Source organism: Protopterus annectens, chromosome 8.part0, assembly GCF_019279795.1.
Source record: "Protopterus annectens isolate FY-2018-M chromosome 8.part0, PAN1.0, whole genome shotgun sequence".
NCBI classification, from domain to species: Eukaryota; Metazoa; Chordata; order Ceratodontiformes; family Protopteridae; genus Protopterus; species Protopterus annectens.
Genome location: NC_056741.1, coordinates 1765239673 through 1765255457, shown reverse-complemented (window position 1 = coordinate 1765255457; position 15785 = coordinate 1765239673). Strand labels below are relative to the sequence as shown.

At 35.6% G+C, this 15785-nt stretch overlaps 1 protein-coding gene across 4 annotated transcripts in view; it reads right to left on the bottom strand.

Annotated features, from left to right (window-relative positions):
• Positions 1-15785, bottom strand: part of LOC122809626 (cytochrome P450 2F2-like) — a 916584-nt gene that overhangs the window by 138104 nt on the left and 762695 nt on the right. For all 4 annotated transcript variants that reach the window (XM_044081263.1, XM_044081260.1, XM_044081261.1 and 1 more), the window contains exon 9: positions 6718-6859. In XM_044081263.1, the coding sequence (XP_043937198.1) occupies positions 6718-6859 (142 nt within the window). The remainder of the gene's footprint in view (positions 1-6717; positions 6860-15785) is intronic.

Sequence of the window (15785 nt, the reverse complement as noted above, 5' to 3'; positions counted from 1 at the left end):
TATAGGTATTGAGTTATTAAAATGAATGGCCAGGTATAATATTCAAGCTATGGATAAACTCTCCAAGGATTTAGATGAAAAAAATAGACTGATCCAGGTTGATTTGGTTTTTGGAAAACATAAGACTAATTATTACAATGTTTTTTCAACTGTTGATGACATCTGTGCCACTATTTTCATCAGGAAGATGAACAAACTTAAAAGGGACATTAATGAATATGCTAAAGACAATGTTTATCCCCTTTCAGGAGGTTCCCGGGCTACCAAAGACGAGCGAGCCAATGGCGAAGCATGGAGCGGTGAGGAGATGATGTCAGACGCCAGAGCTGATAAACAGTACCAGCACAATTTTCAGCCATTTCAAAATTAGAGTGGCAAAGGGGTAAGACGGTCCGAGAGTTTAAAAGGCAGAGAGCAACAACCTCATTTTTCCGGGAGCAGTTACAGAGATTTTGTTTCCCAGGGAGCAAGACCAAAAACCAGGAGCAGGACTTGTTGTTGGAACAACTAGCTGAAAAGACGTTATCTTCAGTTAACCATGTAACTGCTTATTCAGGCATTTTAGTGGTTAAAAATGGTTATGAACATAAAGAAACTTTTAAAAGCAGTGAAATACTTTATGCTAATGAAGCTCGTTGGGCTTTATCTACTTGTATTACTAGCAGTATGGCTTGTGCATGTCTTGAAAGATTTAACAATGATTCCGTACTTGTTTTGACTGGTGGTTTTAATAAAAACGTTGGTGTGGCAACGTTAAGTTTGGGTTTTGCCTATTACACCTGGCTTAAATGCTAATGGAGTCAATTCGCTAAAGGATGACCCTAGGACTGCATCTTGTTCTTTTAAGGATAGTATTGATTCTAATGACAGCAGTACTTATATTTTTGAAATTTCAAATGATGTGGATGCACAAAACAGAGTTAATTTTAATGACCTGGGTGGTCATATGGTAAATGGAATTAATTGTTTAGATAATATCAAAGCATCTATTTTATTTTATTTAATTCCTTTATGAAAAATGATGTTATGGAAGCGAATATTATACAGAATGCATCATTCTTTACAAATGATTCTCTGTTATCTGTTCATCCTATTGTGGCAAACCCAGAAATCACTAGTGATAGTGATTCTAGGGTTGATATAGAGAAGTTTTGTGAGTGTTTTGTAAATTGGGAGAATTTAAAAAGGGCCTTAAGTTCTGGAATTATTAAAAATGGAAAGGATAATGGTGACACCAGTTTATGTTTGAATGAATGTATAATTTTAGCCAGCCATAATGATGACAAGATCAACGACTTAGATGGTAACACTTATGGTTGTAATGATGTTTTTAATGTTGATATTCATAATAGTGTTATTGATGATTTACTGAGTGGAAGTGAACAGAATTTTGATGCTTTAAGTGTTTTTTGTACACATGTGAATGACAATAGAAATATACAGGATGTAACTAATAATTCTGGTTTAATACTGGATGAAATGGTAACTATTTTTGAACCACAGGTAGCACTAAATGATACTCAGGATTTTAAGGTCTATAATTACTCCATAAAATATATAGGTGTTGAACATGTTAATCTCCTAGCTAAGGGGTTCACCTATGTACCTAGTCGAAGGGGAAATTTAGCTGACACATTAATTGAATTGAAGTGCTTTACCTGTAAGCTTAATTTGAAGGTGTGGTTCAATGGTATTGATGCTACAGCTGATACACAGGTGGAAAGGCTTAAGAAACCGAGTACATTCAATCCTCCCATGAATAACCAGGTTAAAATATATGAAAAAAAATTGTGAGAAGGAGATCAGGTGAAAATTTAAACAAAATAATTCTAAAAAGTACATTTATAACCTTACTAATGAAGAGGGAATCTTGTTAAAAGATTTGGCTGGGGATTTAAACACCCGTATTATGAAGCCAGACAAAGGAATCAGGGTGGTTATTATGGATAGGAGTGACTATTTAAATGGGATGAATATCATACTGACAGATGGTACGCATGAGGATGTTTCCCTCAATGAAATACATATAGCATACAAGAAAATAGACTTATGTCTTGAAGATATGCTACATCAAGGGCAAATTAGGGAGAAAGAATTTGGTTACATAACAAACACATTTCCAATGACATCTAATATATTCAGCATTCGCAAAATCTGTAAAGGACTTAATAATCCCAAATTAGACCTATAGTGGATGGGAAAAGATCAAAGGCCCATTTTATAGATAAATATTTCGATTTCCATCTTCAGAAGAGATTAAAGGTATTCTCATATATTACGAAGGATTCCTGGCAATTCTTGGAAGGGTTAGATAAAATCAAAATCAATGGTGACATAATAATAGTCACCATTGATGATTGCAACTTATTTTCTGTGATTCCGCACCAAAAAGGGTGTGATTGGTTTGAGAATCAGCTACTAAAAACTGGTCTTTTTGACCAGGATGAGACAAATAAGTTGGTTATATTAATGGAGGTTGTGTTAAAAATAATTGTATACACTTTGAAGGACAGAATTACAAACAGATAACAGGTATGACAATGGGGGTTGCATGCACCCCAGTTTATTCGAACTATGTTATGCCCTATTGGGAACAGGTATATATAATGGTCGGACCCTTCCACAGTAAAACATTATACTACACTCATTTTTTGGATGATCTGTTTGTTATATAGGGAGGTACTGAGGTTGAACTTCAACTTTTTCTTGAATATATGAACAATACAGAATCGTTTTTGAAGTTTACTCATAGTTATAGTGAAACACATATTACATATCTTGATGTGGATATGACTTATAATAAAGCTGATAGAAAATTTTAAGTCAGCTAACTATAGGAAACCTACCTTTTCTAATTCTTATTTGGAATTTAATAGTTGGCATCCTGCCCATCACAAAAAATCTATTGTCAAAGGGCAGATGGTGCAGGCTGCTCAAATGGTTACAATGGATTGTGAATTTTTGGATGAACTGTCCTTCATTAAACAGTTATTCCTAAAGAGAGGGTATCCTTTAGATCTGTTAAAAAAAAATCCAACAGGAAATTATATTTAAACATGTATTTGGGTTTTACCAACCTTTACTAGAAGATGGCAAGGGCTTGAAATTTAGTATGCAGTTTATGGAAGCTAGTAAGAGGAATAATTACACAACTAGCTTCATTACCATCTTTAATTTGGTTACTCCTGAAGTTGTTGAAACTGTTCTTAATAACTGGGAAATTCTGAAAAGTGTCAATAGTATAGGGAATAAGGAGGGGGCTATGCCTAAGGTGGCATACAAAAAGGATCGATCATTTGAACATTTTGGAGACTGCTGCTCTTGGTAGTAGTGGTCACCAACATAGAATTAAGGGTAATTTTAAATGTAATATGTGTACGTTTTGTTCACATATTTGGAAACTACAGAATGGGTTAAACAATACCCCCATATTTATTGATGGACATTTCAATTGTATCAGTCAACATGTAGTATATGTGGCTAAGTGCCAATCTTGTCCTGTTTTTTTTATGTAGGAAAAATGTGCAGACTGTTGAAGAACAGAGTAGCTGAACATCTGTTAGATATTAGCCATGGCAAGTTAACAAATGCATTAAGTAGACATATTAACCTACATAAGGACCACAAATTCAAATTTTCAGTTATTCAACAGGTAACCAAAGATGTTCTTTGTAGAATTATAGACCTTCATTTAGATATATGTGAACTTAAATGGCAGCTGTGGTTAAACGCTACTGAGTATCCAGGGATTAATGAAACTACTGTAATCACATGTGTTTTAAAATTGAATATTTTATGTTAAAGTCTTTTAGTGTAGTAGCATATGTATTAATGAATATGCTTTTTAATGTACAGCTTTAATAGTTAATTGATGTTAGTTAATTGATTAATTGCTAATTAATGATTTTGGTTGTTATATAAAGGCTGGGTGGGTGTTGATGCATTGTTCTGAGGAAGTCCCTATTGGTGGGAAGAAAGTGCTAAACCTTGGTAATAAAGTTATTGTACCCTGCAGTTGCTGTGCCATGCGGTGCTTGCGAGATTTTATCATATATCTTTTATTATTAGCTATTTGGCTCCATTTTTTACATTTTAAGCAAGATAATTCCACTCCAAGTTACCCATCTTTAGAAATAGCTACTATTTTGTACAACAATTTTGTTATCAATGTGTTTTAATTGTCCATTTCCTGCAAACAGTTCCACATTACCTTCCCATCAACCATTCCATAGTTCAGTTTGTCTTTTATTTTCTCCACATATTGCACAGGTTTATAACATTTTAATAATTATGTATGCACATGTCCTTTTAAATTTGTATTCCTTGACCATAGTTGCAGCTTACAATGCCTATTTACATGTAAATCATATATTTTGCACCTTACACTTTCTACTTACACAAACATGCAACACAATGTTTGATTGTGGTTCATGTCTGCTTATTCTCAAAACGTTGTACCATAATTTGCAAAGCTACTTCTATCACTGAACAAACCTCATAAATTGTTTCTATATTAAAGTGAACCAGAACTACTACCTGATGAATTAATACACCAATTGGAATTATTATTTTATTCTAAAAGTTGCAATGATCCATGGAAGCCTTCCTCACAACAATGTACACATCTTAGTAAATAGAGGCATTGATCCAAGTCTCCTACACATACTTCTCAAGTGTACCTCATTACGAGGAACATACCTCATTGGGGTCTTCAAAAGTTCATGTTCCTCAAAGTTCCACATTGAAAGGCATTGTCACAAATTCAGTGTTAGGAGTTTTTTTAACTGATAAAAGTCTTTTGGCTTTTCCCAGTTAGGGGTCACCACAGTGGAACTCTGGTCCGCTAATGATTGTTAGTGGATTTTTACAGTGCTGAGTTGCCAGCTCGATGCCCAACCTTCAAAGAAAGTGCACCCATTCACGCTTGCACCTTCCTGCATGTCTTTAACATCACTCGACCGCGGGGAAGACATGCAGACAGATGGTGCTCCAGCCGAGAATCGAACGAGGGAACCTCTTGCTGTGAGGCGACAACGCTAACCGCTGCACCACCGCGGCCGTACCCAAATTTTTTTAAATGATATCCATGGTAAGTAGAAAAGAATCATACTGATTCATTAAAAAAACTTTTTCTATATGTAAAACCAGCATGTTTTAAATATCCTATGACCTACCTAGTTGAAGTTGTTAGCATGCTGTTAGTATGTGTTCCACATTTTGCCCATTTGTTCCACATTATGAGAGCTAGTTTTCCTCATTTCAGAGATGGAAGGTTGAGAGCTATGCTCCTACACTATGACCATTATCACACTTCTCTGCCTTGCTTTTCACTACATCAGCAAAATGACCTCTGACGCTGAAGAACTAGATATCATTCCCTGTGGTCAGGATTTAATGATTACTGTTGAAAAAGACTTCTTTCCTCCTCAAAACCTCCTATCTGATGAGTCAAATAAAGATTGGTGTTACAACTGCTATCCCTCACTATATTGTCAATAGTGGCAATTTCATCCACAGTTTTAGACCATTACCCATCACCAAAGGAATTACCTGCATTCAATACTTTAATCTCTAATAACTGTTGCATAATCAAATCCTTAGGCTGCAAATTAGTCACAATCACCTCCTCTCTTCACATTCACCTTCTGCTCTATGATCACCTGCTACACTAATGGCTGCCCTTGCACCACTAGTGCCACCTACTGACAGAATAAAAGTTCTCTAATACCCTGAACAAATTTCCTCTAGTATGCCAACTCATGTCTTTCCTGAAAAGAGGCCTCTGGCCTAGTGAGACTAACATAGTCAACAAATGGTAAATAGATAAATAAATAAATATTTTTTTCTTGAGGCAGACAGCAAATGCTAAAACGGTAATGGGAAAGTATGTAGTATTTGGGGAATGTGCTTTTTGGAAGTGTAACAAATTAGGAGATTTCAGAAAGTTACAACTTTTTCAGAAATGCTGGGGAACAAATGGCAATGATTTTTATAAGTTTGGACACAGAACCTGAATTACCTAGGCCTGGTAAGGCTTACTACATTTAATGCTATTGACTGCCAAAAACACAATTTCTAGAAAATGGAAATCAAAATCTAAATTAACTTTAACTGAAATGTTAAATATTGTAAGCAGCATAAAATAATTTGAGTTAGGATCATTCGAAAAGGGAAGGAGCAAATTAGAAATAAATGGAAGTTGTGGGAACAATACATGTAGAATAATGTTCAGGAGGAAGAGAAGTGAGGTTTAAGGGAAGGCAAAAACTGAGCAATTTTAGTGATATTGGAGTTAATCCAATCCATCTGCAGCCCCTTTTCTCATGTTTTCACATGGAGTCTGGGTGTCAATTCATCAGTGGAGTTAAAGATAACTGACAAAAATGTATACTGCACTGAAACTTCAAAATATCATTATGGCTTGTTTTCCTTTTTAATAATGTATGTGTACCTATGTCACTGTTGCTATTATGAAGAAATGTTTAAAAAACATTAATAAGCTGCCTGGTCTAGCACTAGATATATATATATATATATATATATATATATAATATGTTAGTATAACTTCTGTGCAATGTGTACTGTACACATATTGTTGAGAAACAAATAGTTGTTTGTATCTTACTTGTTTTGCCTTGGCCTAGAGGTAACTAAAACAGGTCTAGGTTGATCAATCAACTTTGCCTCAGTACTAACTAACTAAACCGTTGAACTTACCTCCACCAAATGGCATGAATGCCTCAGATTTAACAAACTCTCCCTTGTCATTCAGGAAGTTAGAAGGATTAAATTCATGTGGGAATTTCCACTGGGATTCATCATGCAGTACAGAAGTTAGGCTAGCCATTATACGGGTTTCCTAAAGACATAAAGAAAATGCATACTGTCAGCTAGAGCTTCCATGCATCAGAAAGCAGTCGAATGTAGTAACCTTGAACTTTTTTAACAAATATGTATACTACAGTAGTTTGCTTTTCTTTATTATGAACTGTTTTAAGATTGCTTTATATATTACAGGATTAATGATGAACCAGAGAAAGACAGAGAGGAATCCTTTAAAAATGTGATGCACAGCCATGTGCAGTATTATTATTATTATCCATAAGCATGTTCATATTCAAGGAATGACTCACATTACACACAGAGTACTTGCCTTTTGAATGTATATTGCTTTATGCCTTACAGCTGTTGGTGTGGAAGAAAATTTAGAACATTAACTTAGAACATTAACTGCAGCAGAATAATTTTGATAAGAAAAATATTTTGTACCCAAATTATTAACAACAGATAACCAAACTCTGTAGAATGACTCCAGAATAATTCCATTCTACTACTTTATTAATTTATTTACATTTGAACAGGTTGCTTAGTATGGCATATTTCCACAGAATACCTAAACTTGACATTCACACATTCATAATGTATTTGCACTTCTTATCTTAGTAAAAAATGTGCTGCTCAGATCCTACATGTCTATAGTGTTTGTGGAACAGAGATTTTGCATGTATTATATAAGTTCACAGCACTTCTACAGAAGGACATTGAAACCACATCAGTTTGACAAAAGCTCCCCACGTTCGCTTCTAGTAGATGTGTCATTCCCTCACACACACACACACACACACACACACACACACACACACACACACACACACACACACACACACACACAAACACACGTATGTACCCTCTGCTTCTTACTTATATGTATGCATGATTACATAAGAAACTATTGAAGCAAAGAAAAAGCTGAACCTCAAAAAATTAGAAAAAAAACACTGACCACGCACACAGAGCTGATATTACAAAGTATAGAAACACATCAGTAACACAGGTCCCACAAAGTGGTAGCTACTGAAATCAAGCTAAAACAACCTGGGGAGCCTAGTGGCCATGATCAGGACATATATATATATATATATATATATATATATATATATATATATATATATATATATATACATTCATGTACAATATGTATTTGCATAAGTGGATGGGAGACAGAGACTTTTGAGGACTTGGTGGGCATTGAGTCCTGGGCAAGTTGTGGCCCTGGCTGCTATAGGCATTATAGGCTATTGCAGCAGTGAGAAATTTGAACATCTACTGTTATGGTAAGTTCAAGTTGCACAGCTGTACTATATCCACTAATAGGCATGTAGGGTAAAGGGTGGAAGATGGCAAGGTCATAATCCATTCCAGTAAGATACTTATTCCTGATACCCTAACAACCTGGTGGTTGAGGAGAGACAGGGTGTTCTAGGATTAATATAGGTACTTCAAAAAGATTGTGGAAGTCAGACCAATCTATATATAAATCCCCAAAGAATAATAGTCATTTTTTAAGTTACTGGTGAGCCATTGGAATGATGTGTCTTTTGTGCTTTTGGAGGAGTTGGGTGATTATAAAGGCATGTCAGAGTGAGATATTTGTGATTATTGATAGTTATATCACTTACAGACATTGAAAATGCAGGCAGATTATGATGAATGAGACAAGAGTTTCATTAGAAAGGAAATCTGTACTAAATATCACTTCCATGTGCTCTTTCCTGCCTGTAGATGGGGGAACTAGGAAAAGTGATTTCAGATTTATTGGTGGTGGTCATATACAGCCCTGTTACCAAAATGGTACCGTATTTCTCAGTAAATAAGACCTAACCAGAGAATAAGGCCTAGCATGGTTTTCCAGGGTGGTCATGATATAAGCCCTATCCCAAAAATAAGCCACAGTTAAGATCATCAACACACGATGGACGTGTTGAATTATAAAATAATATTATTGCCACCTATTGACTGAGGTTATCATACTCTGCTTGCTGTTTTCAGACCATTTGGACACCCGACTTCTTCTCTTTGCAGAAATTTGTAAGATTCTTTCCCAAGGAGTCATCCACAATTCTTAATGTAACCCTAATCCTCACTCACACTTGACATTTGAGATCCTTGGCCCATAAACACTGGCAAGTGTACTTTGACTGGTCAAAGTACAGAGAGCACACGTAAAACGTGTGCACTTGATAATGAACGGGAGTGGTTGTGTCTTCTTAATTGTCACCATTTTTGTAGACACCCCTGTCTTGTAAGTCTTCAATTAACCCTCTCAGACAAGATGAGTGCAAAAAGAAAGAGCTATTCCGTCGAGTACAAGAAAGGAAACATATGTTGGTGTGTAAGAAAATTTAGAATATTAACTTAGAACATTAACTGCAGCAGAATAATTTTTTAAGAAAAATCTTTTGCAACCAATTTATTAACAACAGATAATCAAACACTTTGTAGAATGACTCCAGAATGATTCCATTTTATTACTTTATTAATGTATTTACATTTGAACAGGTTACTTAGTATGGCATATTTCCACAGAATACCTAAGTTGACATTCACACATTCATAATGTATTTGCACTTCTTATCTTAGTGAAAAATGTGCTGCTCAGATCCTATATGTCTATAGTGTTTGTGGAACAGAGATTTTGCATGTATTATATAAGTTCACAGTACATTTTCAGGCCATTTGGACACCCAACTTCTTCTCTTTGCAGAAATTCGTAAGATTCTTTCCCCGGGAGTCCTCCACAATTCTTACTGTAACCCTAATCTTCACTCACACTTGATTTTTGAGATCCTTGATTCATAAACACTGGCAAGTGTACTTTGATTGGTCAAAATACAGGCAACGCACGTAAAACGTGTGCACTTGATAACAAACGGGTGTGGTTTTGTCTTTTTAATTGTCACCATTTTTGTTGCCACTCCTGTCTCGTAAGTCTTTAATTAACCCTCTCAAACAAGATGAGTGCAAAAAGAAAGAGCTATTCTGGCAAGTACAAGAAAGGAATCATGGAGGACTCCCAGGGAAATAATCTGATGGCTTTCCGCAAAGAGAAGAAGTTGGATCTCTGAATGGTCCAAAAATGGTGAGCAGAGTACGATAACCTCAGTCAATAGGTAGACGAGGGAAATGCTAAGAAGTGCAAGTATGGATCAGGTCAGCAACCATTATTTCCTGAGCTACAATACATCATCTGTGAATGGATTGCTAACAGGAGATCAAAGGCTTTGGTTGTGCACAGGGCTGATATTCAAGCATTTGCCATTGCAATGGCACCACAGTTAGAAATATCCTCAGAAGAATTCAAAGCATCACAACATTGGCTGGATGGCTTCCTTCAGTGATATGAACTGTCTCTAAGAAGATTGACAACACTGTTCAAGCTGGAAAATACTGAAGTCATTAAACGTGCACTTGCATTCAAGTCCTTTGTTGATAACATCGGCTTTTCTAAATGCCAACTCTCCAATATGGATGAAACTGCAATGTTTATGGGCTAAGGATCTCAAACAACAATTGATCAGAGGGGTGCCTCATCAATCTACATTCCCTCCACTGATTACAAAAGTGCACGTGTTACCTGTATTTTGGCAATTTGTCTAGACGGAAAGAAAACCCCACCTCTAATCATTAGTAAGGGCAAGAAAGGTAAGACTGAATGTGTTTCAGGCATTTACATTCTTGAAACTGAAAAAGCCTGGTGTACACAAGCAGTTATAAGGAAGTGGGTTGATGTAATGCTGCCACTTGTTTTGTGAGGTGGTGAAAGAGATCTGCTAGTCTGGAATTCAGCCAGCAGCCACCTCAATAAAGACACAATTTCCTTGCACAGAGAAGAATAGATCAAAAATGATTCCCGCAGGAATGACTGCCTATCTCCAGACTCTTGATATTGCAATAAACAAGCTATTCAAGGAGCATTTGCATATGGAACTCAATAACTACATTGAAAATAGAACAGAGAGAAATCAGCATGGCAACTTTGTGAAGCCTAGCCTGCAACAAGTTGTGACTTCGGTCATAAATTAATGGGATAAAATCACTGACTGCTGTGTCATCAATACACTACGAGCAGGCTACATGGACAAGCAGTGCTCATTTAAAGAGAGCTCTATTGCTAGGCATGGCAGATTGGGGCCAATGGTTCCACAAGAAATGGAGTCGCAAGAAATTCAGGCCAGAATTCTGGGGTTGTAGACTTATGACAGTATTCCAGAAGAAGATGACATGACTACATTTGAATAACTTTTCCGTTATCAGGACAACAGAATGGATTGCTTCTGTTTTCAGCTGCCAGCAAGGTCTTGTCAGTTTTTTGACTTTATTGTATTAAGGTAACGTTTCATTATCAAGAGGTAATTATAAAGTAAGTCCACTAGTTGCCAGACATCATTTTTATGCCTTTCCATTCTTCTTCTCTTACAGTTTGGGTAAAGAATAAAGAAAGCATCATCACTCAAAAAGTGGCAGTTATTCACCTGTTTTATTCCCCTCCTCCAATACACATGTATTGAGATTTTTCTGCACTTTCTGTTAAGCATGAAGTATTGCATTGTGAAAGCCAAGGTGTAGATATTCTGAAGTTGAAATGTTTGTTGCACTGTTTGTGTAGAATTTTCACACAACTGTTAATGCATTACATAGATCTATTGCCCAGCAACAGAAAAGTACCAAATAAATGTCAATTTGTGTACCTGAATAAATGTCAATTTTTGTACATGAATAAATGTTGATTTGTGTACATGAATAAATGTCAATTTTTGTACTGGGGGGGGGTAATAAGGCATCCCCTGATAATAAGCCCTAATGCGTATTTCGGCAGGGGAAAAAGTATAAGACATGGTCTTATTTTCAGGAAAATATGGTAATAAGCTGTGACTGTAATGGGTAATTCATCTATGTAGGACAGTAATATTTCTATTATATGCTGCATTAAATAATGTTTTTCTGATCACATCCAGAGCTATCTAGTTGGGAGACATAGAAATGTGAAGGAGAATATTGCTGGATTTTCTACAACATAAAGTTTAGGGTTGAAATCTATGTTCAGTGGGGCACTGGTGAGGCTGGTGGTAGGAAAGATGAAATAGCTGCATATTGGATATAGGTGGCCTTATAAGATGTGTGTTCTCCAGATTCCTGTGGTGCAAATTATTGTAGTATGCCTTAATGCATAGATGTTCTTAAAAAGTGTCTAAAAGGAATTGAAGAGATCCAATCAGGCAGTTGCTTAGACAAGTAAGTACTCCTGTGAGGAAGGAATTCATCTATTCCTTGTCTGCCTCCTCCTGGCTTTTTTTTAAGCAAATCTGGATTAGCAGAGTAGTTAGTGTCTGAGAGGTACAGTAAAGGTGAAATGAGACCAAGAACTGAGAGGATTAGCTTCTGGGATGAGGGGTCCTAGAGATTATTTACGGAGGAAAAAGCAGATTTTTTTTTTTAGTAGCAGATTATTTCTAAATTAAGTAATAAAAAAACACCTCACTGATCATTCTTTTTATGTATGTGATGATATATTAACATTTAGTGAAATTACTGGTATTTAGTAATAGTCAAACTTTAAAATATACAGAAACTAATACAAATGGAACAGCAAACTGTAATCAATATAAAAACATAAATCCAAAACCATCAAAGACCACAGATCATGGACTGATAAAAGCTGTAAACTTTATTAGACAGATAAGTGCTTTCACACCCAAACTAGAATTTTTTCAGATGATAAAAATCATCAGAGAACTAACTTCATTTATATTAAAAAAAATAATGACTTAGGTCACATGACTTCAGCATAGGTTTTAATGGAGCATCCTCATTTAAATCTGAATCTATGGTAGCAAACAATTCCAAAATCCATTTATATGCATATGCATACTTCTTGCCATCTATAAAATCATCCAGAATTCATCTGCGTGTCCAGCACTAAATAACATTCTACACAACTATGTTCCCAGTCAGTCTTTATGATCCAGTGAAGAAAAACTCCTGTCTGTCTTCAAACCTATCAAATTTGCTAGACATTGTCTGTACTTGTACCATGTTGCTAAGGACTGGAACTTCTTATCTCTGTCCATCAGTTCAATGCCCTCCCTCCCGTCCTTCAAAACCATTCTGAAAGACTTCCTAGTCAAAAGATGGCTGTGTTCTTGCTCAGCTCCAGGATATAATATATCCCTAGATGTGAACAAACATCTTTTCACATCTTGCATCTCCTTACTCTCCCTTCATCAGTCACTTCCTTACTTCTGTCAATTTCTCTCCATAGCTTTCTCTCTAAATGTAAAATAATCCTGTTTTTCTCTCACTTCATATAGAAATTCCTGTTTGAGTTATACTAACTTACTGTTAATGTCTCTATAAACTGGCTAACATTTCTCACATAACTTATATCTGCTTTTAAGCAATGTTTTCACATTATGTCTAATTTGATGCAATTATTTAAACTGTATTTGGTATTGTATTATTTTTAAGGACTATCAAATTATTTTTCATAAAATGTTTTGTAATACTTCAGAGCTTTTCTCCCTGGGCCTCCAATGAAAATGAGCTTCTACCCAGTCATACTTGCCAAGTAATCAAACATCAACAAATAAATAAATATTAAATAAATAATTATTTTACACCACTGCCTCTTAAAATTTTGTTTAACACTTGTAAAACTAAAAACTTAAAATTATGTTCTAGGTCACATAAGTTATTATGCTCAGCTAGATACATGGACATTTTTTCTCTCTTGATATCATAAATTTATCATCCAGCTACCACACAAGACCAAGTCCTAATACTGCTATCAAAAGCTAAAAATACCACATTGATGACTCCTGACAATATCCCTGGATGCAGCGTAAACAGCATGAATCACAATTTAGCCGCTCCGCAAAAATCACTGTTTAGTCTTAGCCTCCATAAAGGTTTTGTAGCAAGCAAATAGAGAACAGCTACAACCATTTCCCTCCATAAGGGATGACCTTCCATAGCCCCATGTAATTACAGACCCATGAGACTAACCAGCCTCATATGCAAAGCCATGGAAAGACATCACTTGAATTAAACAATCAGGACATAGGGAACCTCCAAGCACTGGACCCATCTTACCACACTCCTAGCTACCATCTCTGTAAAAGATGGCTTCACATGTTCAATACACTAATATATTATTTGTTTATGTTGTTAGCATGACTTGAAATAAGTATTTAAGATCCTTAATGTGTTTTAAAGAAAAACTAAATGGTGCTTCACCAAGAACCACAAAGCTGGTAAAATTGTGTAGCACTCAACTGTTTTCTACTAGAAATGGTACAATATAGGCCACAATGACAGAGACTTACTAGAGTTTACAGTTCAACTATATAATACATTACTGTCTGCTCCTCAAAGTATAAAGACTGCAAACTACCAAAAATGCCTATTATCAGATCCTTAGAACATGATAATGTTCTTTTTAGACTTCTTCCTCTACTAGTTAGTCAATTCTATGCTCTGTAATAAGCCATGTACTGTGAAGTTTTCACAATGCAAGTTTTTAACAAAGGAGCTGGGAGTTTCTTTTGGTAACAAGAGAACTAGCATCCTTCTGCAGATAACGAATTAGCTAAAAGACCGCATCTATAGACAAAATGTATGCAAATTAAGGAGTACAAGTCCCATCCAATTAGAAAACAAACATAACCAATCAGAAATAACTCTAAGGAATAATTCCACATGCTCCTCCCTCTTCCTTTGTGGAAATCTATATACAAGAGCAAGCCTTAAGCTACTTTTTTATAAACTTTTTGTATTTTATGAAGTCTGGAAGATGAAAGCCCTAATTTAACTAAACTGACCAAGGGCATTTTTTCTGAAATTTGTTAAAGCTTCTACTGGTTAAGGAACTTTTGAAAAGGACTGAAATCTTTTCATATAGAGCTTCTAGCAACAAGCAAGTGTTCCTTTTCAACCAAATCACGGCACTGCTCTTGAGCTAATCTCTTTGACATGTATCAAAACAGTGAAACGTAAAACATTGCCCAGTTAAAAAATGAACATGACATGAAATACAAAAAATGAAAGGTTTTTGTTTTGTTTGCACGGGAGGAGAGCAACCCCCACATCCCAAACCTTATAGCTGAGAAATTCAGACAGAACTCTCTACTATGATACAAGTTTCTTAGTCCAAGATTGTGCTTATACAGTGCAGATTAACCCTCTGAATACGTAAATCAGGTATTATCTCATTATCATTCACAAATCACTCAATCTGCTCAAAATGCTGGGCAGGTAAATATGGTGTGAGGCGCTACATGATGTAGTGTGCCAGTCCTAGCAGTGCAAGAGCAAGCATTGAAAAGTGAGACTTGGTAAGGGCTTGCCAGTGTGACTAATTAACAGTAGTTCATGAAGAATTAAGTAATTCTCATGCCACTTAATGTGCACTTCAGAATGTGTGTGTGGGTAAGCTTACTTACAAAATAAGAATGAGACTGCATTGACTTACTTAGGATATAACCTTTATAACACTTTAGGAATATATGTTTAAGAAGTAAATGTGCCTCTGACTACAACGTGTGTGCAAGTTATATGAAGTGCAGATAACCTAAACATACAAACATATAGTTCTAAATAAAGATAAATCATAATGCAGTGATTTTTCAAATGTATCTAAGACAGTAATGCTCACAAAAGAAAGGGAAGAAGATATTGTTCTACTGCATGCATTTGTTCTTAATGTGACATGATTTTTTAGATTAACTACTGGAAATATCATTTTCATCCCGATAGCTACTATGACATGGTAAAGTACAACTTTGAGAAAATGGTTACATTACTCCATCAATGTAAAGTGTTACAATGCCATATCCTTAGTATATGTGCTCCACTTTCTCTGACTCATAGTTAATTCTCATTATGTGGCACATACTGTTAATCTTTTCAATGTGTCAAGACAATGCCATGATTTCAAGGTACATATCTAG